The sequence below is a fragment of the Chaetura pelagica genome, unplaced genomic scaffold (assembly GCF_000747805.2).
Source record: "Chaetura pelagica isolate M959 unplaced genomic scaffold, ChaPel_1.0 scaffold377, whole genome shotgun sequence".
Classification (NCBI taxonomy): domain Eukaryota; kingdom Metazoa; phylum Chordata; class Aves; order Apodiformes; family Apodidae; genus Chaetura; species Chaetura pelagica.
The window spans coordinates 954797-982590 of record NW_009953908.1 but is presented as its reverse complement, the minus strand read 5'-3'; the positions used below and the strand labels follow the sequence as shown (position 1 = coordinate 982590).

General features: G+C 41.2%; 1 protein-coding gene across 1 annotated transcript in view; it reads right to left on the bottom strand.

Annotated features, from left to right (window-relative positions):
* The window catches only part of AFF3 (AF4/FMR2 family, member 3), a 345281-nt gene that overhangs the window by 43111 nt on the left and 274376 nt on the right, over positions 1 to 27794 (bottom strand). The window contains exon 11 of the mRNA XM_010001439.1: positions 8202 to 8367. Coding sequence (XP_009999741.1) covers positions 8202 to 8367 — 166 coding nt within the window. The remainder of the gene's footprint in view (positions 1 to 8201; positions 8368 to 27794) is intronic.

The following is a 27794-nucleotide window of genomic DNA, read 5'->3' as shown; positions in this document are numbered from 1 at the left end:
GGCTGCAGCAGGGATGGGCCTCCCGCGTCGGGCTGTCATGGTGGGTCAGGATGGGCGCTTTGTGTGGGGTGACTTTGTTGAGCCACTTGTCCAGCTGCCACTTGTTGGATGAGGGTGGCTCGGGCTGAAAGGGAAGCAGAGAGCAAGGAGCTTAGTGCTGAGACCCCGCTGCCCTCACCCCGGGGGCCCCTCAGGGACACCAGAACCATCAGATCCCTGCTGGTTAATTACAGAGCGTTGCCTTCTGTCAAGGAGCTGCCCCTGAGCCACAGCAACCCCCTGGCCTCGTGTGGCAGGACATGCTGTGCGAGTGGGGATGGTTTTTGTGTCTTAATGAGGTCGGTAAGCGGGACAGCTTCCGTGACTCGTCATGGCTAAGGATGATTCGTGCAGCGCTACCAGCACCGGCTCTACTAGGAAAAGATCCCTAGTTCCCAAACAGAAGAAAATCCAATGGCCATACAAAAGGAGGAAAACAAGGCCATCCTGTGCCATCACATTACATACAAAAAGTATTTTAAAAGTGTAAAAGGAGGCCTTAAGTGGAGAGCTGGAGGGTTAACCAGGTGGTTTGTATAATCTGTCTGGTATTCACATTATAATCCTGCCAGATCCCACAGACATTTGTGGTGTCTTGGTATTGTCAAGTGCTCATTTTGTGAGTGTTGTGGGGCTGTTAGTTTTTCTCTTCGTTCTTGTCACAACACAATCCAGTTGAAAGAGAGCATCTAAAATATAATTTGGAGAGTGAAGAAGTGGGATAATTATGATTTCAAATGTAAACACAGCTCAGACAATGTTATTTCAGAACAATGTGCAAGTGTTTTCTAGTGCTTCTTGCAATCAGTACTTTGAATGTAATAAAATTAACAGGAAAGGCCAAAGAACCCAAAAGAAATAAGTGATGGAGTAGATGGACAGCCATAACCTAACCCCATGGAAGCCAATGTGAAAATTCTCCTACTTTCCTTAACTGGAATCAAAATCTGATCCAATGGGTTATTGAATATGAATACTCAAAAAGCATGTAATGAGCCTAAGATGAGAACCATCAATGCTCTGGAAGAAAGTTTGACTGAGAGAGAATATTCGGTCTCTACCTTAGAATGGTATCTTACTTATATCCTTATTAAAGGAGGTGTCTGAGGGCAATACAAGTTTCCTGCATAGCCAAAGGCGCCTCCAGAATCACCCTCTGAGGGTTGTATTCACTCTACAGGGAGCAAAGGCTCCTAAAAGAAGCAAGAAAGTTAGACATTGAAATTCATTTGAGACAAATATTCCTTCCCTCAAAAGTGTTTCTCTTTTACTCATTATCAAGCTCTCTAATTGCCTTAAGTTTATATTTTCTTAGGCATACTCCCTAATATCTTACATAAGAAATTTCTTTCCTGAGCTGTAAATCTTGAAAATATATGGGCAGAACTTCTCTTTGATGAAGATGCATTTTTAAAACTATGAACACTTTATGTACAATAAACAGGTGTGAGGTGTTGAGCGTTTTTTTTGTTTTGTTTTGTTTTGGGTTTTTTGTGGTTTTTAATTTTTTTTTTTTGTTTTGTTTTTGTTGTTTTTGTTTTTTAATTGCTGCTGAAAACAGATAGATTTGTTTGGCGAAATCCATTATGCACATACTGAATTTACAAGACGTATATAATAGAATGTTCATTATACATCAAAGTCTTTTCACTGTTCAGGTGCATTTAAGAAAAGGACATACATCAGAAACACATGGGGAAAAAAGTATGCAATAAGTATAAGCCAGAGTATTGAGGACAGCTTGAAAGTTCAAAAAAGCTTCCAGTTTTTCTGTTATGTCCCATTCTGTCTCTTTATGTACCTTGTAATTCTTAAAAAGTGCTTCACAAAGTAGGGATTTCAAAGGTAAACCAGCATAAAACAGTGATTAACTGCTACAGTGTCATGACTTGGCAATGTGGTACTTTCCTGGAGTGGTATGTCTGCAATTTAGGCTGAATAATTACAGTCCCACCAACCTATAAGCCAACTGTGAAGTCTAATAAAAAGGATCAGCCATGCTGCCAGCTTTACTAATTTTGTCAGGAGTTTCAGGACAATTGTTATTTTTACTTAGAGCTTCAGCCCTCATAATCATAGAATCATAGAATCTTAGAATGGTGAAGGTTGGAAGGGACCTTAAAGATCAGCAGGTTCCAACCTCTCTGCTATGAGCAGGGACACCTCCCACTAAACCAGGCTGCACAAGCCTCATCCAACCCGGCCTTAAACACCTCCAGGGAGGAGGCAGCCACAACCCCCCTAGGCAACCCATTCCAGCACCTTACTACCCTCAGGGTGAAGAATTTCTTCCTGATGTCTAACCTAAATCTTCCCTCTTTCAGTTTAAAACCATTACCCTTGTCCTATCACTGCCCTCTCTGGTGAAAAGCCCCTCCCCAGCTTTCCTGTAGGCCCTTCAGGTACTGGAAGGCTGCTATGAAGTCCTCCCAGAGCCTTCTCTTCTGCAGGCTGAAGAGTCCCAACCCCCTCAGCCTGTCTTCATAGCAGAGGTAGGTAATCATGGGCTTACATGTACGTCCAGGTTTTACTTAGAAATTCAAATCCTTGCAGCTGCTGAAAAAAACTTAAGATATGTCTGCTAAAAAAGTCCTTTAGCCATCTGCTAAAAAGAAAAAGCCTGCAACCCATAGGGTAAATTAAAGGAGTAAAATCTAAAAAATCAGAATTTAAAAACTTTTCTCACTGTTTTTGGGCCCTGATACACTTTTGGAATACGTGAGATTGTCGGTATACATGAGTGATGCCAATTCACTTTTGGAAGTAATTTATTAAATCGATTGCTCTAACTGAAAAGTGTTGCACTTGGAAATAACTTTTAAAAAGCAAGGTACCTTGTGAGAGGACAAAATCATGACAGCCGAGAAAGAAGAGCAGGCCTCGTAAAAAAAGGGATTGGGAAAATTTGCCTGAAAGTTTTCACCAGTCAGCTTTACATTACTAACTCCTGTTATTTGTGGGAGAAAAAAGAAATTCCTAATTCTCCAGTCCACACCACCTGCTTGAACCTGTCACATGTCATTCTATGGAAGAAAAACTAGTTTGTTCAAAGCAGGAAATTTTCAGCAGCACATAAGGCTGGAAATATTTATGAATATATGTCCAGAGCGATCAGGTGCCATAATGGTCTCTGTCCCTTGGTTTCCGTGTCATGGAAATACACTGCCCTCAAAGCCTTGGAGACAACTGGGCAGTTTTTAATTGGGGTAAAGCTGGTGGTGCCCAGATGTGCAGCAGTGGGTTTGGCATGAAAACCCAAACCAGAAAACTTTAAAAGACAAAGATAGTTCCAGGGACCACAGATGTACACATGTGCCAGGCTTCATCAAGAAACAGAAGGATGTGATGCACTTCCTTAAAAGTTGTGGGTGGATTCATCTGTACAACATAGACACCTATATCTGAGTTCCTTCTCCAGTCAGCGGACTGCTCTCCTAGGGTGTGAAAAATTGCCTCTTGAAATAGACATCTGAAGTAGGCCAGATGAGCTGGGCCCTAAAAACATCCCTTCCTCTCCACCGACTATAAAGGCGAGGCTGAGGTGATGAGCAGATGTAGATGTATCTACAGTATGAATGCCCAGATTTAGGTGGGATGACTCACACACAGTGTGTCTATGTATCTCATATCTCTTGAAGGCAACAAGCGCAACCAAAGACATGAGTGGCATGCACCCAAAAGAAGCCTTTGGCAAAACATTTTCCTAGAAACACTTTCTGGAGTAAAGGGCTGTTAAACAATGTAAGTGTAATAGGATCACTCTACACTCAGTATTACAAAGAGGGATCTAAGATGTAGCTAATACTATGGTAAACTTGAAGCATGACACCACTTTCATTGAGAGATTAAGAGAGCCCGTACTTAGCCCACTGTGGGGGCTATCAGTCATCACTGCAGTATACTCAGCCTGTTGTAAATTCACACACTTAATTTACCCATATGAAAACTGGTTTGTTCTATCCTGCTATCAAAACTTCACCCGGGGCAATCCCCACACAAATGTGGTGCCTTTTCATTGTACTTAAGGCATAGGTGATGATGATGATGATGGTGAAGAAGGTGATTATTATTATTACGATTCCTACTACAATTTTATTGTAAATATTAGCACAATTGCTAATGCTTTATGAAACTAGAACTGGGGATTCCCATATATTAGGCATAGTTTACATATACTGTAAAACATGGCTCTTGCCACAGAGAGTTCTCTCAAGGGAAGGGAGAGTTTCATTTGTAGTCTTTGTCCACAGGACCACTGAAGTCCATGGATACTATTTGCAAAGCTAAAGATAGTGTCTAAAGTTGGTCTAGTGGCAAAATCCCCTTTTCTTCTGAGTGTCCCGGTCAGGAATTTGAATCATGGCTCTACCTGAGATGGGAAGCAAAAACGTTTTTGAAGACAAGATAGATACAGAAAACATATGCCCCCAGCCCTAAGACTGCAGCTCTTCTTCCCCTGTCTCCCTAATAAAATCCATCAGCTAAGACAGGATGGTGAGGTGACAGGAGAACACTCACCAGTTAGTGAGTTGGTTAGATTCACACATTCTTCCTGTTTTCTGAGCTAAAGAGAAGAGAGCCAATGCCACACTGCACCTGAGGGAAGAGCACAGATTCACAGGCAGTGGTTCTTCAGCCACTGGTACCAATGTCCAGGCACTTGAAGGACTTGATGCACAGTGACCGGAAGGTGGCTTTCTGCTGATGAGAGAGGAGGGTGGGAAAGAGCATAACCCTACAAATCACTTCAGTTTTGATCTGGTCAGTCACAACATGGGGACTTGAGATGAAAGAGTACATCCCATGACGATGGAATAAGCAAGGAAAAAAGAATATGTGAATTCTTGAAAAAGAGGAAAAAACTTTAATGGTTGTAAACTAGTCACAACAGCAGAGGGTACAAAGGACATTGCTTCTGGTGCATCAGGTTGTTGGGGCCCAGAACAGGACACCTCTCTCTTCTGTCTGGGTGACTGTTGACTACCCAATGATGCTTTGTTTCATGCAATGGCTTTTCCACTTCCTTCCTACCCATTCCTCCCTCTAGTCCTCCCTCCATGTAGGAAATTTCCAGCTGTCTAACCAGGTTCAGCTTCATTAAAGCTCTGCAGGATAATTCCATAGAACAAAGAATCAACAAATCAAATTCTTAGCTTTTGAAACGTAGCTCTTCTACAGACTTGATACCCAAGGTTTTTTTTCTACCATCTGAAATAATTGCAAGGACAAGCTGTCATTGTTTTCCAGAGTCCTCATTTATGATATTAATTAAGGTCATACAAAGAATTCATGACTTCAGCAAAAAAAAAAAAAAAAAGCAGGAGATAGAAGCCTCAGTCCCTTGTTCATAATTTCAGGTTTGGCAGACCACAGAACTGTAACTACTCACTTTAATGTCTGAGGCACCTTAATTTGTCCACCTCACTGAAACTAGTCTGAATGTTGTCTCCTGTTCTACCTCAGCCATTATTCTTAGTTTACTGCAGACATAAAGTGTAGACAGCTGAGCTAGTCACTACAGGCTCTAAATAGTCAATGGAAAGAAACAGACACTTTTAGGGTGCAATTCATCTAATCTATTTTATATGTATGCTTTGCAATGAGCTGCTTTTACTCTCTAGGCAACTGCATTTAGACATCTGAGAACAGCTCAAAGATCTCAAAATGAGATGAGAAAAATAATACAGAAGCAATTAAACAGCAATTGAGTTCCTGTATAACCTCAAGTGCAGAACACACACTGTCCTAGAAATAAAACTTTTTGCGTATATGCATATAATGTTTTAGATTATGGAAAAATAAAGGAGAATGAAGGCCTCATAATGGTCTGCAGATTTCCACATTAAGTTCCTCCCAATCTAGAAATATGGATATTCTGCCCAGCATTGTGCTAGTGTACTCAAGTTCATTGTGCCTGAATTCATCAGTTTACACTAAAGCAAAAGCAAAGACATATTTGCTTTTTCTGTTGTATCCAATAGATTAAATTAAATTGAAAACTAGGACTGGAATTGAGTTCACTCTTAAATTTAGGTGTTCAGATCCTCCCTTAAAAAGCTTCCAAAGATCTGCCTCCATTTACCAGGTAAGAACATGGCATATACTTTAGAAAGGTGGCTTCACTGAGTGCATGCATGTAAGTTAAAGGATTAATGCAAGGCAAACAGGACTTTCAGTCAGAGACATCACATACACCTGTTTTGAACTGGTGCCATCAGTCATATGATGGGCCTTGGAAAGCAGTGGCCCCTAGGGAAAGCACAGATATCCTACTTCCCTGGGACACCCCGATCCTAGTCAGGTGGAGCCTCTCCCATGTCCCATCAAGGGATGACCTATGAAAACCACTGCAGCCATCACATTTTTTGAGTCATTTGCATTTTCATATAAGCATGTTTCATGTCCTAGAAGGCAAACCACACAAATATAATGCAAAGAGACAAGCAATCTGTTAGAGCAGTGCAGCTGTTTCGTGATGATGATGACTGATAACTCAGGCTCTGTACAAAAGTAGTCCCACAGATCTCAAGAGGTTATGTATAAAATGCTTAAGAGGAGGCTCTTCCTCCATGTTTCTGTGACTCTCAGTCCCCTGCTTGACTTTATGAAATCCACAACCTGCCACAGTTAATTAAATTCCTGCATTCCCTGAGGATTTGGTGGTCTCAGGTCCAATCAGCATGGGTATCTGCCCAGATGGTAAACACTCCTCCCTTCCTGGGTACTATCCTCTGTTTATCTCATATTTCCTTCACTCCAACAACAGTTTCCTTTCCTTCTCTTGTGCCTTTTCTTCCGCCTTCTGAGATCCCGCAGGGAGTGGAGAGACCAAGTATGAGATCTCTGCACTAATTCCAGCAGAGAAGTAGGCAGAGAGAGAACAAAGTCTTAACAGGTTGGATGAGAGAGCTCAGAATGGGAAATAAGACATGGGGTAGCACCAGCAGGACAACAGGGGAAGTGAGACAGGAAGGAAGAGAACAGAGACGAAAGGAAAGAGAACCAGGAAGAGATCTTTAGGAAAGGGACAACGTCAGAGGAAAATTAACTGGATATGGATCTGAAAGTACTGTGAAGGAAAGACAGAAAGGAAGAAAAGCAATAGATATGGAACAAAAGTGACAGAACCTGAGAAAAATACATTAAGGATGTCTCAGCGAGTGCTGCAAGAGATGAGGGAAGGCTTGCTGCTTATTCTGTATAATTTTTCAGGGTGAGAGAATAGGTGAGGCATAGTTCTGGGGGGAGGAGTCTGGTGATTGGATGCTTTATGTGGAGTAGGAAAATACACTGACTGTATTTCATGTGTATTTACAATCTTGTCACTAGATTTCTGAATATTTTTACATACATTACTGTGTGTGATGTGGCTGTGGAGCTCATGGCTTTATACAAGAGGTGCATATTGAGGAAAACATGTAAAAAAGTTAACCCTGGTAGAAGAGTAGAGCAGAGAAAGCAGCCTTGTGTCTGTTGACCACTCCGGTGAGGTAAAAGCAGAAGGTAGAATAGCACTGGCAGCTTAATTGTAATTTGGCTAGGTCTTGTCTACATGTGGAAATTTTCAGTACTAGCTTTCCAGATGACAAGTTTGGGCTTAATATTTTGCACCATGAGTTTAGTCCATTTTGGAGGTGGATTAAAATAAATCACACAAAGGCATCAGTAGCAGAGAATAATTCACTTGGAGAGTGAGGTGAGGCAAGTACATGAGTGAAAAACAACTTTTTGCTTTAAAAATCCACCCTCAAACTGATGTCATAATAACTTCCTTGTGTAGAGAAACCTTTAGTTAGTTCCCGTGTGGTGCTGGAAGCTCACATTAGGACTTAGGCACTAAGCAAGCCATTGCCATGGAGGCAGGGTTGCATAAAACTTCAAGCAAGCTGTGAGTCTTGCAAGGCACTCTACTCATCTCCAATTTGAGGAAAATATCACACAGGGTTACCTCTTTCTTCATGTTGGTTTCAAATGCTTTAAGCTTCCCCAGGATTCCCTGCCACTTGCAGGGCTTTTTGTTTGTTTGAGGGTTGTTGTTTTTTTTTTTTTTTTTTTTTTTCCATGTCCCCACAGCCTCCTTGTGTTGGCTTGGATGGAAAAAAGGTCTGAGTGGGTGTAATAACAGATTGCCACCCTAACTGATAAAGAGCAGAAGCTCTTACCTCTGGGCTGGAGTAATGTGAGGCTTTGCTGCCGTCACTCTCGCTGGAGCTGCTTTCGGTCTCTGAGTCAGACTCCGAGCTTGTCTCCGATTCACTGGAGCTGCTGCTGCTCGACCCCTTGCTGGAGAGTCCTGAGGCTCGGGCGTTTGACTGTGGCACCACCAGGCTGCCAGCCCCACACACAGCCCATTGGGGAGAGGGGAGGGAAGAGAAGAAAACAAGAACAGAAAAAAACCCCACATGTAAAAAACATAGTGTTTTAGGGAGCACGCTTATTCAAAGGCCTGTAAGTTTGTCTCTGCTGCTAAGGAATGAAGTCAGTTCAACATTACATTATTATAACTGGGGGGAAAATAAGGGGTTACCCTCATAACCATTTACAACCTTAGCCTTTGCAATCTCTTCTTCATCTGAAGGAGTGTCAAGTTTTCACTTCAGCTTGTCTCTTTTCTCATTCAGTAGACATTTTAGGATATATTAAAAATATCAAACATTAAAAAAACACATAGAAAGCAGTCGTATGGTGTCTAATGCACACTCTGCACAGGGGTGAAAGCAGGAGATGAAAAAGGTGAACAGTTAAGAAACAGAGTTGAACTCCACTGTACCAATCATTTATAAGTAGTAATAGCAATAACGATAATAATAACAATGGAGCTTCTGACTCCCCCATCTTTTATTCTGCACACTTTCTCACCTACCCATAAATGATGTGGTTACCTGTATATACTGTCTTGATATTGACAATTGCAAGATATAAGACACTGATCTTGCAAAAACTTGAAGAGCTTGTGTTTTTGCATGTCAGCAGTGCAGTGCTGTCAGCAGAGATACTTGCCTTCTTAGAAGTTATGTTTGCATGCAAGTATTTGTATTATCAGGCCTGACAGCAGAAGAAACGTATACTTCCCTGAAATAGTTGACCATGCATATTAAAAATACCACAGTCATAAAGACTTGAGTGTGAAATGTCCTATTAAGTCGTCCAGCTTATTCCCCAGGCAATGGAAGATTGTTCCCCATAGCAGGGTGCATTTTGTAGTGAGTTCTTCAATTTGATTTTAAATGACTTGAATGCATCTTTTACTTTTACCCCTGGGAAACTTCTCTGCAAACTAACCCAAATTCCACCATCAGAATTTTCTCCCTACATTCAACCTGAAGTTGCCCTTTTAAAATTTATTGTTGTTACTTATTATTTCATCCTATTACTAATAGTTACTATGATAAATTATCCTTCTCCCTTTTTGCTTTCACATATTTGCAGACTGTTTTTCTGCCCTACTTCAGTCATCTTTCAGACAAGGTCTTACACATTTACATCTTCTGATCTTTCTTCATAAGTCATTATCTCCAGGGATATGGGATCATTTTTATGGCTCTTTTCTGAACTCATTCCAATTTGTCTATATCTCTCTGATAACAGGATGCCCAAAACAGTGCAGCATTATAGATAGGTTCTCACTAGAGCCCTACAGGGAAGGGCTATTACCTTCCTGCTCCTCGAGGCGTTGCTTTTGTAAACATATACCTGAGCTGTGATGGAATATATAGTCCATTAACACTCCTACATCTCTTTCAAGACTGCTTTCTCCAGAATTTCTCCACTGATAGCTACATTTTAGATTATTTTCTTCCAGAGAGATTAGCTTGCTTTTTTTCTGCATACAAGATCTCATTTTCTTCTTTACTGCATCATGCTTCTAGCTCCTTTTGATTTATTTCTCTGCCCTCGGAGGTGTCTGCAGCAACTTCTAATTTAGTATCAAATACAAACTTAATTAAATGGTTATTCACTTCCTTTTCCAGATCATTAATGAGACTGTTAAATAAACCCCACATGAAACACACCAGTACCCTAATAACTATCTCTTCCCAACTCCCTTCACTGGTGTTTATCATTACCCTTGTTTATGCTCCATCAGTCCAATATCGTGGCTAATGCAATGTGATACTGGAGATGCATTTTGTGAGAAATAATATCTAATAATTAATTACAGTTCTGCTATGTTGCACCTAATGAATTGTCTTTATCTGCTAATGATGCATTTCATTCTGGAAAACTGGTCCCTGACACTTGACACAAGTCATACATGACTGGCAATTTCTGGGGCTTTGAAAAGAGGCCAGGCCATCAGAGATGCTGTTTCAACTCCACGATTCTCCATGGCCACATGCTTCCTGGCCTGATCCCCATCTCCCCTAACATATGCCAACCTTTACCCACTGGACCACCTGTCTTGCACAAGCCAGTACTCCCACCACACTGCCTTTATTTACAGTATCTCTCTTGCCTTTTGCTAGGAAGCAGCACAGCTGCCCATGGCTTTCTTGCTTCAGAGAGTTTCTAGTTGCTTGGGGAATTGTGCTGGTGTTGGGAGAACCTTCTGCACCCTTTGAGGTACAGCAGGGCCAGGAAGTGCAGAAAACCTCACCTGTGTTTCTCACCCTACTAATTAAAGCAAGTAAAATAAACAGGAGAGGGAGGAGCTGACATCCATTTATATTTTTGACGTTTATTTTCATTCTTGTAACCATCGTGCAGCAGAGAGAGGCAGCAGTAAAAGCTCATCCTCTGGCAGGATGGGCTGGTGCTACATGTATCTTCACAGAAGTGCCTGCCAGCTCTTGGGGGACAAAAGGTCTGTCATCATACACGGGCACTGAATGTACCAAATGCAATGAGTGCCTTTAAAAACTCACCCTCTGCTAGTTTTGTTGTTGTTCATTATGCCCCTTTGTTTTGCCAGGTAGGTGTGGTAAATACAAGATTTTCAGGCAGCCATTTGTATAACAGCATTAAGGCACAGAGGTGCCTGAAACAGAAAGAGCTTATAAGCTTGCAAAAATTTTCCTTCCCCGAGAAGGAAAATGGATGTTTTGTGCACTACTTTGGACAGTGCAGTTTTCCACTTGTACAGGTTGCTCAGTAAACTCTAGATGTGAGTTGCTTACATACATTAACAGACTACAGTCAATTCCTTGCTAATAAAATAGTGAGACCTATTTAAGGCCATTGGGAATAGGTTTTCTGGTTTTGATTTTTTTTCTTTAATTTTTTTTTTTTTTCCTTTCTTAAGGGAATATGAAAATGTAACTGCCTTTTCTGATAGTGTAGCTTAGGGAATGCTTTTGACAGTGTCTGACTCTGATGGATTTCCAGACCTCTCCACAACAGCATTATGACTGTTGCCTGCAAAGTTCTTCAACATCACAAAACATCTGCACATTTATGTCCTGTCCCTAGTGACTGTGGTTTTAATTTTTATACCATAATTTTTGTTTGGCATTGCCTGAAGTATTCAGAATTGCTATACAGGGGGTGAGAGAGGAAAAAACCCCACAGTAATATTTCTTTCCTGTTGTGACATGAAATGCTTTTCTAGGCTGCTGAATAGAAATTGTTACTACAGCCATAGATATAAAATATAACTGTTGGACTCTTCACAAACATCTGGAAATCTATGTCTGCTACTCTAATGGTAGCCAATATACCACAAAAACTTAACATTAAATTATTTTCCCATTTATGCCGATACTGTTGAAGTCTTCTGTCTCCCTTCTACGTTTCCCATTTTTAAATATAGCATATTGTTACAAGGATCCTCACTTTATTATAGTGACCAGGGTGGAAACAGCTACATGTTTCTTCATGCATCTTTATAAAAAACACCAATTATTTTAAATTGGCAACTTCCATCTTAGAATGTTCTTTGCAAAGTATGTAAAAAAGATGATGCAGTCAAAATAAAAGACCGATTTACATTTTAATGCTGGTGGCACATAACATTCATGCATATTTTGCTACTGGCTTATGCCCCAGAATTAATTACTACATCATATAAATGATATTTTTATTTTAAGCAATTAAAATACAATTTGGGTAAGAACCACTTCTCTTTAAAACCCTTGATCAGAATGTACACTCTCTGACATAAGAGAAGGAAATACCTTGTAAAGTTGCCAGAAGTTCAGTAATAAGCTTACTTAACAACCAGCACACTGCCTGAAGTTTCTGATCAGGTATCTCCCATCGTCCTGGCTACATGGGACTTGGGCACCTAAGCATCCCCAATAGCCTATTTTCCTGCTCTGCCTAGTGGACAAGTCACCCTTCTCTGACAAACTGCTAGATCCCTGGTAGCCTCAATTTATTTTCAGATGTGCAGATTCAGAAACACAGTGATTTGGGGAGATTAGTACTTATTCCCTACTGAAACGTATTTGTAATGCAATTTGAGAGGTGGAGCCATCTCAATCCCTGGAGAAACCTGAGAGGTTAGTTGTGGTAGGACAAGTTATCAGCTCCACTAGACTACATGGCCATGACCAGCCTTTGAACAGCACCAAGGTGGTTTAAAAACTTGTGCAGGAAGGTGAAGGCATTTGCTGTGCTGTCAGTGGAGAAAGATGCCCAAATTAGACTGTTTCAGTACCCCTCAGGAGACCTCTTGAGGTTAATCGTGCTGGATTTGGGACCTACTCTATGCTTCATATTAAGCTGTTGCTTACAGCTGCACTACTTTCCATGATAATAAATCATGGCATTCAACACTGGCCACAAGAAGTTCCTGGGCAGCTAAGCATATGCTGCATTGCAGGAATTCAGTCTCAGTGCTTCAAAGCACTGAGGTACAAGTAAATCAAGGTACAAGTAAAACAGATGCAGTTATTTTCTTTACCAAACTGCAAGTATTTGGTAACAACATGAAATGGATTAAAAAGAGAAAAACTCCTCCTATGCTGAAGAATTTTTTATGCAAATTTTTCACTGCATTTCAGTATGAAGACACTTTATAGCTGATTTACACACATATGAATTATTATCAAGAATGCAAAGCCTTGAAGGGAGAATAAGGCCTTGAAGAAAAGAGTATGCCAAGAAAACATATCAGAGTGACCCTCTGAAATACTCTTCCTGCCACAACAAAGGGGATGCAAATGCTCTTGCTTTATATTTTTGAGTCCAGTTGGTTGGTGTATTTTCACTTTGAAAGAATTGTATCCAGAGCCTTCTTACCAGAAAGTTCAGAAACACTATCAGACACTATCTGCTGTATTTGGTTTTGTGTCTGGAGATAGGACAATATTCAGCCAGTGTCATCTGCATAGCTGTGATCATCTAAACTATTTTTCTTCTACATCTCACCCTATGGCACCATCCATGAAGTGCTGTCCCACTACCAGTGGACCTGACTTTCCAGAGGAAAGAGGAATGCAACAATTAGTGTGAAGAGCTGACTTGAATAAACCAATTACACTCTTTGGGATCATATTGTCAACACTGAGAGAGAAACAAGGAGAAGGTGATCTGAATTTGTAGATGTCACAAATGTTACAGAAAATCCTAAGAAAGGCTGTATGAATGCTTGAGTTATTTGAAATACCAAAAAAATCTATCACTGTCTGGAAGATCAAGGTCAATCGTGGGAAAACAATACGCTGAAACAGACACCAGTCCCTTGGCTGGTATAAACTGCCAGAGCTCCATTGACTTCAATTAGGCTACACCTATTTAAATCAAACAGTAAATCTGACCAAGACTGAAATGATATTTCAAACTCAGTGATGAAAACATATTCCACAGTTTAAAGGAGTTCTGTTGGTAGAGTCTCTATTTTTATTCCAGATTAAAATATCTGAAACACCACTTCCTTCTTCCCTTGAAGCCAGCCTAAAACCCAGCAAAGGTCTTTTACGGAAAACTCTTTATCCCTTTGTTGAAAGAAACAAATTCCACATGGTGCTTCCTCAAAGCACAAACTGAGAACATTGTGCCAAGATCTGTGTAATTATCTCTGCTGCCTGGCACTGAAGATATTGCACATCTCCCATGCACACAGTAGGGAATTCCTGTGTCGACAATTGTGAATGAATCACGGAGGCAATGGAAATGCCCACTTCTTGCTGCCACCCCTGTGTATTTTTCAAATTCTGTTTCAGTTAAGACATCTGAAGCATGCTTACCACGCAGGTCTATATGGACGCACAGATCAAGCTATACCAATGTTTTAACAGAACATTTGGGGATATGTTTCTGAGGCAACTGCAGAATGTCAAGAAATAGCATCGTAAGGGTAGCCTACAGAATGAATGTGGACAATGGCCATTCGTTTCAGGCCAAAATCATGCTGAGAAAAGGGAGATGACATAATAAACTTAAATATGCACTCGCTTGAGGACAACCAGATACCTTCACAGTTTAAAACAGGGAAGCTGGTTCTGTACTTAACATACAAACCAGAATATAAGGAGCCTCTGCTGTAGTTCTAGCTCTGCCCAGTCAAGCCTGAATGATCAAATCAGTTGATCCTTCTAGGGCTCTGGGCACCATCCTAGTCATACACAGGGGTGACCAAACTTGCTTGGCTTCAGTGTAATGGGAGATGTCCATTATTCTTTAAAAAGCACTTGGATATCCTTATTCCAAGTACAGTATAGAAATGACTTGAATTTATGTTTTTGCACCTTTGCTAACCGAGAGGATGAAAACAATTACCTGTCTGAGTTCTTTACAGTTACCCATTGTGAAAATCTATCGTTCACTAACAAAAAAGGCAGCTAGCCCTGCCATGGCAGCTGTTTAGGCCTGAACACACACAGAAAAAATGAGGCTGGGCACTTCCCTTTCTCCAGGTAAACGATTTCCCAGGAGTCTGTTAATGTCTTTAGGAAACAGACAAATGTTTTCATACCTCATTTCTATAATGGATGAGGTATGAAATAGGAGTCATGATGAGTGAGAGTGCTGGAGGTTGTTTGGCTTGTCACAATACATAATGCTTTTGTGAAAGCACTGCATTACCTTAGCTGCACCACCTTTGCACAGCACAGCTAATAAAGCACAGCTGCCAAGAACAGAGTTCATAGGCTCCACCTATATTTTAACACTGTCCTTGGGAGCTGCTTAAATAGTTTGTGCTGACAAGACTACAAGTATCACCCGATAATGCAATCCTAAGGTGAATCAGGTCTCTTCAGAGTCAGGTGTGCCCTCTGTGATTGCAGCTTAATTGCCAGAATAGTGACCAAAGAAAACAAATTAATAGGAAAGGATGTTTAGAAAAACAAGTTATGAAGCTCGTGGACACACATACAAAAAACCCTCAAGAAAATTCAATCTGGCAAGGGAGTGTCTGCTTAAGGCCTGCTTAAGCAAAATCACAGCTCCCACCCTGAAGGAATATGGTAAGAGAGAGAAAAAACACTGGAAAAAACCTTGGCTAAAAAAACCCTGTGAAAATAAAATGCTACATAACAATTAATAGAGATATTGCTGTATAAATAGCTTTATCAGAAGGAGGGTGTGCCACGGTATCTGAGATGAAAGGGTCCAATAGACCTGGAGCAGCATTAGCATGGGGATGAAGTGATTATTCAGCAGGCTGACAGCTGGGCTAGGAGCCTGGTGCCAGATTCCAGTGTGTGCTTTCCACCGCTGCCAAGTGGTTGCTTGTCGCTCCAGATAAATGGAGCATCAGCAGTGTTTTATTTGACCTGCTCACAAGAAAAATAAAGCAACTCTGACTTCCTCTGTGTGTTTGTCATTGACCTTGCATCAGCTGAATATGAGTGGAGAGATTTCCCGGTCCGGGAAAGTTAACTCTTCAGTAGAAGGGGAGCCATAGAGTCTTTTGACCTTAGTAGTATAATTAATCTCTTAATGGCTCCAAGTATGGCGACTTAAAAAGCGACAGGCACAGCCTGTGTGTCCTATGCTGACCTTGGAACATGTCCTTGAACCAATGGCCTGAAGAATGATGAATAGCTCTGACAATAGTCCATGAACAGCCACCTTCCTGCCTCCAGCATGAAATCAGGAAACCATTTCTACAGTGGATTTTTTTTTTTTTGAGGGAAAGAAGAAATAAATTGTAAGTGGTCAAAGCTGTTAAGAACATTCAGTCAGACAACACTGCTTTTGATTTCCCTCTTGAGACCAAGGCCAATGGCTTTTCTGTGCTTTCCTTGGTATATAACCCAGAAGTTTTGTTTTTCTCCCTTTTCTTCATCAATTTGATCATGTCAGAAACTTTCTATTTGAGATCCCCTCTGTTGTCTGGTTGAGGCCATCTTCTGCTGCTGCTGGGTGAAATGCAGTGTCTTTGAATTACACATCTGAAAGAGAATGTAGAACACACACTTTTTTTGACGTTTAATGCCCAGTCCAAAAGGACTCCTTGGAACACTTTTATATTTAACGCACTACTGGATGGGACACTGGTCAGACATAGTTTTTTCATTTCCAGTAACACTGAAGCTTTGGATGCCTTTCTGGCACTCACTGATTCCTTGAAATAACCAGGTGCATTCTTATGGACACTGCTACTTTCCAGTGTTCCCTGTTTTCCACCTGTCTCTCCTCCCCTCCTCACTTCAAGGAAGTTCCTTTCCTGGCAGCATCAGGAGTTGCTGCATTCAATTGCCAGCAGTCTCCAGAGTTCATTTGCCCAAGGGGGACCAGACTACTTAGGTTCACTGAAGAAGATAAATATCACTGGAGATGAGCTCTGTTCCATTTCCCATGACATGAGCAGAAAACTTGCCTGCCCTTTGTTGGTTTGCCTGGTAAGTCTGACACAGAATGGCAGCTCAGGGCTCAGCTATCAGAAGGTCTCTTTAGAGTGAGATAATGTGAAAGCAAAGATGCCATGAAGCTCCAGACTGGTGTTTTCAGTAAAAGGGAAGCGCTTGAGATGGTGAATCGTACCATCTGGAGAATGACCTTTGGGACAATGGCCCTTTAAGAGAAAAGGAGAGCTCCACAGAGGTCTTTTTCACAAAATCTTGATGTCACATAGAACAGCAGAAGGGGAGATCTTCATGTTTCAGCAAAATAAGAAATCGAGAAGTTACACCTGAAGTCAATGAAGACAGGAAGAAAGGCACTAATTTATGGAGGGGTGAATGGAAATACAGAGTTTAAGGGTGACAAGGACAAAGGACTGTTTGCAAGTTAGCTGATAGAAGGTCACCTGCAGACCTCAAACAAGCCAGCCTTCTGACTTTGTGAACAAGTAAGTCATGTGACCTGTACAGTCAGGATTTCATCTATTGTGCAAGGCTTAAAAAATTACTGAAAAAGAATGTAGCTGAGTTAAATCAAGGTGGAGTTGGACCCTCTTGGTCAGACCTTGAGAGAGATGGCTAGTGAGGTACAGGATAGTAGGTTTGCAGGCATACAGTTTTTCTGCCCTTAACTTACAAGGGACCTAACTACTGCCTAGCTTCAGCCCCCAAAAATGCCCTATGGAGATTCCTATCTTTTTTGATTGACTGGAGAGAATCTGGGATCCTAAGGGTTGCTTAAACACTATGCCTGATATGCCTAACACCATGTATACTATGATCTCAATGGGAAGCAAGGGAGGTTTAGTTCAGACTTCTCTTCATGATTTCTCTTTGAGGGTTCAGCCAACTCTCCACTTGTCTTAAAGACTGAGGGTGGTATGCAATTTAAAGCATATATCCACTCCCAACTCAGTATCCCACTGTTTCATTAGAGCACCATTAAAAGCTGATCCCCTGCCAGATTTAGTAATAGCAATACTACCCATCTCAGGAATAGATCCTCCACTAACATTCTGAAAGTATTTCCAGCAGTTTGGTCTTCTTTGGGATAGGCTTCATCCCATTGGGAGAGAAGTTTCAAAGAAGAAGGTAATTAAGCACCCAAACAGATCAGTGAAGATGTAGAACATCAGTCACTGTAGTTTCAGAAACTAGGTTAGGCAAAGACTTGTCTGGAAGAGTTTAGGCAGGATTGATCTTGACTAGGTATAAGAAAAGGGGTTAGATGAGTTTGGATTTCTATAGGTGAATGTACAGATGAGGTTCCTAAGGAGCATATATTCTGTCCTTACAGGTCAAACAACAAAGAAAAAAGTTAGAAAAGGGTATCAAGTACATAGGTATCAGAATAGTCATAGCAAGGAGTAATGCAAAACATTATCTGGAAAGTGGAGTAGTATTAATCTACCATCTTCAAAATGTCTCATCATGAGAATTTTATATTAATTTCCTGGAAATCAACCTTGGTGTTGCTTTTCACATCTCATTTGTTTTCTAATGCACGAAGTATAGTTGTATTTCTGTTGAAGAAAGCAGCAGTTTTTGCTTGTGAGTTACAGCTTCATCAAGCCACAGAAGAGAACCACTGCAGTGCACATGAGGAAAATCCTTGTCTGCTTTGGCCTGCCATCACCTTATTTCAGAATTACTGCTACCATAGCTCATACTGGGGCCGGCCATCTAAATGGACAGCCTTTTCAGACACAAGTTGTACCTCACTTCAACACAGCTGGTTTTTGCCTCAGTCAGCAGGACCCTGGGTATGGTTCTGCCTTGCAAGACCTCTCGCTAAGCTCCAAGAGTCCAAATACAGATGAACTTGTGCAGATAAAATTACTAACTACCATAATGGCTGTCCAAATGGGTGCAATAAATTTCAGTGTGAGACAAACTCTCTCAGGTTTTACTGACTCTTAATGTTGCTGCTGCCAGCTTTAGTGTTACTCTTTGACTCAAGCCATATTCTGTTGTCTCCCAAAGGTCTTTTCGGCCCGTCAGTTCTAATCAATATGCTGCCTTGAGAAGGAGCTTGTTTTAAGTAGGTTTGCTCACCATAAAGAACCATATAAAGAAAATTTGACTTCTCCTCCTTGTCAGCATATATCACTCCCCATGCAGAGCAGCATTTAGATGGTCTGGTAGTTGAATCCAAGCACTCTCTTTTATATGTTTCAAGAAATTACAAATGCCTGGAAAAAAAGTATAGTTATTTTACAGAAGATATTAGGCAGACTCAGGAATGGCAAGCAGGAGAGTTAATAAAGCCCAGAATTGTAGCAGAGAGGATGTTAAAAGCTAATTAGTTTGAGATTATTTGAAGATTTCTAAGAGGTTCTTCTGTTCTCCTTTCTGATAAAAGTACAGCCTTTTTTCCAGCAACATGCAAAACTATTTTAATGTGTTTTTAGAAAGAGTTGCCCAGGATATGCTGTTTACCTATTATTGTCATACTAGCTCAAAATAAAAGATGTTTAAAACCAATTTTCAGCTCTTGATTATTTGCCTGTGGTGCAGCCTTACGTTTTCAGGGGTCTGAGCTACTGAGAAAAAAACTTCTCCCATTCTGTCCGGGATCAGATTCTTGACTCCTTATTCTGGCTTAGTAACATTGCCCTTTACAGATTGGAGCACCCAGAAGTGCTCCTGAAGAGCAGAAATGGTCTGCTTAGTGAGGGTGTCAGCATCTGACCCACTGTAACCCAGCAACACAGTATGCAGATACTTGATGAAGAATTTTAAAATAGAGAGCAGCCCCTACTAGCAATTTTTGCTGTGCCTTCCTCAGGTATAATGTACCCTGTGAAAAACAATGAAAATGTATTATAAGCACAAATATATAAATCTATGTTAAGAAAGATTTATATAAATTGCCCTTTACAATTAAAAAGAAAAATCAAATGTGAATTGCATCCTTCTGTGAGATATTCATGGCAAACTTGAGGTTTGTTCTTGCATATGTAGAGGATGAGAAGAGGCACAAATAAATTACAAAGTAAATGTAATTTTATTTGCTTTATTACTCTAGAATGTGGTACCAATGTGTCTGGACTCAGTGGCTCCCCAGCTGCATCCTCCTGCAGGATGTTATCAATCCTTTATATCTGTGAAATGTTCTACCAACTGGTAGGAAAAGCACTAGAATATTTTTTTTATTAAAAAAAATTGGTCTTACACCATGCTGTGTCCTGATGTAGTTGAACTTATATCTTCCAATATACCTTTCAATCCACATCTCATATGTTTTGCGATGTAGTTGAACTTATATCTTCCAATATACCCTTCAATCCACATCTCATATGTTTTGTTCATTAACTCCCATGCATCGTTTTCGGTTTCTTATGATATTACATTATGACAAAGGCATGCCTAGGAGCCTTTGCCTGTTCTTCAATGCATCTTTTGTTCTCCCTGCCTGTCCCAGGGAGGCAGAAAGGAAATGCACACATGATACTGGGGAGAGGGCACAGGAACAGGGAGAAATATTGCTCATCAGTGCTGCTTCTCTCACCCAGTGCCACCAACACACTGTTGCTGCTTTCTTCCTCTTTCTGCCCTGAGGCTAATAGTGCCCTTCTGGTACTCTGGTTTTACTTTATGTAGCATTTCAAACACCCCTCTGCCTGCCTGTTGTCCTGCATGGTCTGGGATGTGCTGAGGGAAGTGGTGGGCCTCTTCTGAGCATGGATTTCCACCTAGCAGTGTGATCCAGCAGGGAGACTGTTAGAGATGTAGGAGTCAACATGTGTTGCTGCTAGGAGTTTGGTGTCCTGCTGTGAGGATATACATTCCGTATTTCGTTAAGAGTGTATCAGGTCCCCTGCCTGCAGCTGGGAAGCAGCTGGAGGAAAGCAGATGATGCTGCACAAGAGCTCTGCAGAGAAGATCAGATGGACAGATAAGTTTCCAGGAGAGTGTGGTTTTCCATAGTGCAGCAAGAAAATAACTCTTTGGTTATATTTTTACCACCCCATCATGACTCTAAACCCTGTTAGACAAGTCTCAGCTTGGGGAGAAAGATCAAGTGTTGGGTCTTTGCCATTAGCTTAGACACTAGGGGAAAGGGCTAGATGACTTTGTTGATAACTAGCTTGAAGACCCCAGCAGGCCTTCAGACAGTTTTATTAATCATAAAAGTAATTAAAAATAGCCAGTTCCTCAGGGGCAAAGAAAAAACAAAACCTCAGAAGAATGATTCAGGGCAGGATTCAGGGCAGGCATCTCCCAGTCCTAAGAGTACTGCATTCACTTTTTGCACAGGGAACTGACAGGGAATGCTCAGGAGTGAAACTCCCAAGCATTATAACCAAATGCTTTCTCAAGGAAGGGGCAAACGCTTTCATATGGACTTAGTTTACAATAAGGAAAGATATTGATGGAGTTTGTGTACAGCTCAGAGGCACTGAACTTTCAGATAGTTGACTCCGAAGCTTGCATGTCACATCTGGAGTCAGCAAGACAGTTTCCTCCTTTGTCTTTGTGCTTGGCATTTCCTCTTTCACTGTTTTACTTTCCCCTTGTCTTTCCCTTTTCCCTTTGTATTTCCTTTTTCCCCTTGCATTAACTTGTCTTTTTATTTAAAAAATGGATAGAAGTAATATTTATTCACCTTTATGCCACCATCCAGTGCCTGTGCTCTATCTCAGCTGCATTTGCCATATTAACCTGTCTGGCCCCTAAAGATGCTGTACATATCTTAAGGCTTCTCAAGTGACTCTAGATGCCTGTGTTGAAGTACATGAATGCCATCTTAACTTTGTCACCTTACAGTTGTAAAGAAATCCTTTCAAAGCAGCTCAGAGGTAAATCAAAGCATTGCTATCTCCCTGGGTCTACAGACAACCAGAATGAAACACTTTCCAACCAAAATTAGCTTTATATGGATTCTTAACTGCAAAACACAATGGTAGTTGAAATATAAGCTTTCATTTCTTTTAACTAGAAAGGTTTCAATGGTGAAAAAAACCTGTCTATAAAGAACTAGGACATAGGATAAGCATAAAAGAGGATGGTGTGGAATCGTAGGAGGTAGGAAGGAGAAGGAGCTTGCAGAGCCAGTTTTTCTGCGATTTGCAGGGCTGGTGGCTGAAATATGTACAGTAGTTGAATAATGCAGATCTTCTGCCCAGAAGACCTGTTGTCTCCCTGCAACACTAGACACAATCTTTCAACTTCTGTGGCCTGGGCTTGAGAAGACTTGGGCGAGTCTCCATGCACCAATATAAGCAAAGGGGATCAAATGTCTGGAAAGCAAGCTTTGCAGACAAGGCCCTGAGTGTCCTGATGGACAAGTTTTCCATGAACTAGCAACATTACCTCACAGCAAAGGCAACCAACAGCACCCTGGGCTGTCATGGGAAGAGTATTGCCAGCAGGTGGAGGGAGGTGATCTTTGCTCTCTGCTCAGTCCTGGTGAGACACACCTAAGTACCAGATCCAGGTCTGGGCTCCCCAGAAACATGGAGCAACTCCAGCAAAGCACCATGAACATGAGTAAGGGATTTGAGCATCTTTCACATGAGAACAGGCTATGAGAATTTGGAGGAATATATGCCAGACTGGAGGGAGAAAAGAAGACTGAAACAGGTTCTTCTCAGTGGTGCCCAGTGACAGGACAAGATGCAACAGACACAAATTGAAATACAGGAAGTTCCCTTTACACATAACAAAAAACTTTTTTTGCTGTGAATTTGATAAAACTCTGGAACAGGTTGCCCAGACTTCACCTCTGGAACAGGGTAAAGTCCCCATCCTGGGAAATACTCAAGACCCAACAGGACACAGCCCTCAGCAACTGCTTTAGCTGACCCTGCTCTGAGTGGGGGTTGGACTGGATGGTCCTCAGAGGTGTCTTCCAGCCTCATACATCCTGTGGGACTAGCTCAGGTACCACAAACTATGGCTCTCTCTGGGAACACAAAGCTCAGTGGGGCATGAAGCCCACTCGAGAAGCTGGACACCTGCATGGGCACTGAATTGTTCCTGAGTTGTATTGGGGCCCTAAGTGTTCCCCCATTGTGTGCTCAACTCAGATGGCTACATAAGTCACTGCCCCAGTTTGACTGAAGTGTAGTCTTGGCCCTGGGGCACCAACACTGCAGCTGAGATCATGTGCCAGCTGCATATCACATGGTGGCAGCTTTACCCACTGCTCTATCCTTCTGCAGGCTACTCCGACTCTGGGGGTGTTACTAGGTTAATTTGGTGTATTTTACAGCAGGTGGAAGATGCAGCAGCAGCAACCACAGGCTGAATCGCTTCCTTCTTCTTAAAACATTTCTGGATCTCTTTCCGAATGTGGTCAGTGTCTGGGACATCCCATCAGGTCATCAGGTCATGCTTTATTTATTTAACTGTAATTTGCAGCACCACTCTCCTTCTATAAAATCTTGCTGTTAGGAGACTATTTTATATTCTATTTTGGAGTATCTCTCAAGTGCAGTTGTCTAGCATCACTGACCAGAGCAGCTGCTGACAATGCCAATGCGCAGAGAGCTGCAAAATCCTTCCTTTTTGAAAACAAGAGTAGAAAAGATCATCATGAAATAATGGACTAATGTGGCCATTCTATGTATGCTGCTCATAAATTAGATTTTGAACCTGGCAATTGCAGGGTAATTAGGAGGAGAGTAGCTTTCCTGCAGGAACATATATTTCCTATTCTGCCTGCCTGACACACTCCAGTTTAATTTTTTCTTTGTTCACTCAGCTCAGAAAATGGCAATTACCAAAGGTGATAGCCTAGTGGCAATTTTTGAATCAAGAAGAGACTTATCATAGAAATGAGGGGAGGGGGAAAAAAAAAGGACAGGTATTGCTACTAATTAAAATAATTTTGAGTAAAAGGGACTATTTCAGTAATTGCTTTTGTACTATAATCGTCACCACATAACCTATCCTTATGAATTTCTAATACAGTGAAATAACACTATTGTGGAGAGTGAGCTTAGAAAGACAGCTTTCCTAAACATGAAACCTCATCAGCGAGAGATAAGTAACAATTGGGCAGGCGTTTCAGAATTGTAGGTGATGTCACAGCTCTGATCGCAAACAGCCATGCAATTTTTTAAGTCTTCCTTCCCCCTTTGGCCCTGTCAAGAGAGACACAGGAAACAGGGCAGGAATTCCCATCTCAAGTGGCCAAAAGAAGGTTTCACATTATTAAAATAGATGATTTCCTTCATCTAAGAGCCTCTGAGGAGCATAAATTACAGACAACATCAAAGCACGTGAAAAGTTTTACAGCAGACTGTCAAAGAGACTACTGGGGTTTCCTTGGTAGATTTCCATTTTCAAGGAGCCTCAGCAATTTACTTTCTTTCTCAAAACAATTCCATATGTCTGTGGATTATTTACAGTTGTTTTGATTTTTGTTGTCAAGGGTTTTAAAGAAACAATATCACAATTATTTAACAGGGGGAAATAAAGTTAGACAGACAGCGCCTGAAGTAACAAATTACTGGGATGATCTCATGGACTAAAACTTTGCAGACTTGCTCTGTGCTCTCCAGGGTTCAACAGCATGAGATACAAAGAAAAACAGTATAGCTAATTGGAAATAAGTAGAGGTCAGGTGCCCTACAAATACAGCAACTAATTATTCAGGTTGCCATAACTGATCTTACAGGATGAAACTCCATGGCAAGTGTGCAGCACAAGAATAAGGGCTGTGAGATACATTGGCCCAGGTTTGAAGCAGACCTGAAAAAACTTTATTTGATGATTATTGGAATTAATCGGTTAAAAACTGCAAAGGCCAGCTATGGTCTTAGGTTAAAAGTTGTCAGGGCAAGCTGTGAATGGATTAGTATTAGCTTCCTCATTTAGGGTAAAGAAGTGACTGTTATTAGAAAAGGCGTGAAGAGACTATGAGCTGACAAGGTTATTAGCTGGTCCCGAGGAGGTGGCTCCTGCTGAGTGTGTGCTTTAAGTGCCTTCCCTGCAGGGGAAGGTTGCCATTAGTTGCTGGGACATGAACCATGCAGAAGACCGGTGTGTCACACCTCTCAGCTTGTAGTTCCAGCCTGCAAGGCCATGGGTATATTCAGCAATGATCATATATATCAATGATCAACAAGACAACAGGCTGTGTTGTCCACATCCAGGCAACCAGGCTCTATCCACCGAGTGAAGTAAGCAGGAAAAAGGATGGGGCATTGCCACTTCTCTGGATTACCAAGCAGGAAACCCCAGTTTTAAGCTCTGTCACTGTGTTGACAGCTTCTGCTGTCCTGTGCTGGAAGCCAGCAACCGTGTGAAACAGGGATCCTTAGGAAGAAAGCACAAGTCTGAACAATTTATTTTCCTTTAAGGGAAGGATCCCTCCTTACTTCACACATGCACAAGCACCCAGGTGTTTGGCTGAGAAAAGAAAAAAGTGAAAAGGATCTATATGAATCGTTTCCAAACCCAGCAGCAAATGCCACGTTCTTAAATCTGTCAATTGCTGCTGGTGAACTATTCCAAAATTTATTAATTGTTCTTACCTAGTAATTCTTCAAAGAGTATTTTCATAAATGTTGCATCAATAATTTAAAGGCTGTGACAGCATATGATTTTCAGAGTGACCTCTGATTCAAGTTTGATGGCCAGGGCAGGATTAGAGCAGAAGACTAATCATACGCGATAATCATGTGACATGAGAAGGATGCTAAACTGTGCATCACTAATGACTTCGCTCTGAGGAGTGTACTTTCCTGGCCTGAGCCATAGCAGCACCAGTCTTCCATGCACCACTGGCAAAGACTGAAGAATATAGTCTTTGATGGCCTTACTGAATGCCTTGCATTGACTTGAAAGTTTATGAGGAGCTTGGTCAAAACACAAGCTGGCTTCTCTTCAGTTTTTCTTGATGTAAAACTAACTTGATGTATCTCCATGTCATATCAAGCTAATAATTTAAAGCTGATTACCCTCTTCATTGCATGTCTGTGTTTGATAACTCAAAGTTCTGATTAATTGGTTCAAGTCTTGATTGTGACCTTGATTTGATGACTGTGTTGCCCACCATTAAATAGCTTATTGTGGTTCTGCTAATATGGTGGTTTACATTTGTTTGCTTATTTTTAGCAATACAGGGCTGGCTTATTCAGTCCAGTTGTAACATGAGTCATGACAACTAAAAATGTATGTAATTTAAATAAGATACTTCCTAGGAATATGTCCCTGCAACAAAATAAATAACTCTAGCCCCAAAAAGATGCCATCAGGATTAAAACAAAGCTATTAAAATATTGTCTTAGTTAGCAATTAAAATAAGTAAAAAAAACCAAAAAACTTCAAGGTTGCCATACAACAACAAGATCTTTACCAGGTGCAAGACAAACCTAAGGCAATCACTTCCTAACTAATCAAATCCTGTTTACATCTCAGCATTGGAGACGTATGTTGTTAATTTTAGAGCCACAGTTGCCATGTGAGTTGGGAATCACTTCCCAAAAAAAAAGAAAAGTGCTACTTTTGTGGGTAATTACTTTTTCAGCACAAGTGAAGAAAGTGCATTTCACTGCCCTGACTATTCACATAAGCTAAGCTTTGACTCATTCAAACCACAGCCTATCACAACCTGAAAACCAGATCATAACATTTATTCTTTTGGGCATGGTATGGCCGTAATAAAAAGCAGCATAGAATTTCTTAACAGAAGGTCATCTTTTCTCCTTCCAGATTGTACCTTCCAACCATGATCTCCCTTTTCACATTGAACAGACTGCCTGCATGTTTCACTACTTCTTCTTCCTTGCAACTCTTGGATTGACTGGAGAAGTGACTGGCAGGTCCATGCAGTTATGGAGTTTGCAGTTCCCAGTCCTTTCAAGCCAACCTCCCAGTTCAACAGCTGAACACTGGTGCATGTTCTCCCTGTTGAGCTCAACTCCAAAGCAGCCAAGGGGTGTGTTGTGGCACTCTAGTATGTCTTCTCCATGTGGGGCAGTGGGAATTACTTTTGCCATATGTTCCCTCATTAACTACAGAGTTAGGCTGGTGTGGTAAATTACTGACATATGAACCAATTCAAACCAGAATGCCAATTTACTGCTGCTCCATAGTGATACGGGACTTCTGGCCATAAACGCAATTTGTGCAGGGCAACTCTAGTAATCCCCTGGTCTAACCAACCTGGGAGACCTTACATGGGCAGAGGAGGACAGCAGTGAATAGTGGCCAATGGCAGAAATCTGTCATGGCTCTCCTAATACTAAAAAATGGTTCATGCTAGGTTTTGACCAAATGGTAAAAGAGAATAAAATATATTTCTTAGAAAATAATGTGATGTTGGCTCAGATTAGATAACTACATCAATTGCTAAGGCGCTTGTCTGCTTTAACAGTGTCCTTTGTCTACACACATAAAGAATATGCATGGGGACAATGCAAGGCTCCAGGAGGGGGATATATATCCTTGTAACATAAAGGAGAAATTCCTGGATAATCAGGTGTCAGCCTGGCATTTTTCACCAGCATTAAATCCCTTATAATCATTTAGGAAAATACATGCATTTTTGCACAATATTCAGAAAATATAAGCAGTCTGAGGTCAAAATTTGGTGGCAACTGACAAGCAGATGACATGCTAATGCAGAAAATGGTATAAAAAGAGAAGGTGAACTAGAGGTCAGGGTACATCTCTGTATCAATTAGAGAGTGATCATCTCGGAGGAGTGTTCAGGTTTTGCTGTCTTCTCAAACTGTTCTCTGGGTTTGCACAACCAACTTTGTACCTGTTGCTTTCCGCTTCAGCTTTAACAGAGAGGTGCTGTGAATCCCTCCAGCAAGAGGAGGAGGAGGAAAGATGAGGATGATCTGACAGCTGGAGGAGCTCAAAATTAGGTTCTTCTGAGAGCTCCACCTTTCAACATCCCTATTTCAAAACTGTAGGCTACAGTGTTCATGTCAGAAGCCTGGCACTATTCTTTACTGTACACTGTAGCTCTTCCTACAGCTTCTGGCAGGTTTTTGCATGAGGGGGATTTGCACCAAAAAGTTTCAAACTGGAAAAATGAGTGTGCTTGTTATAATGTTCAGC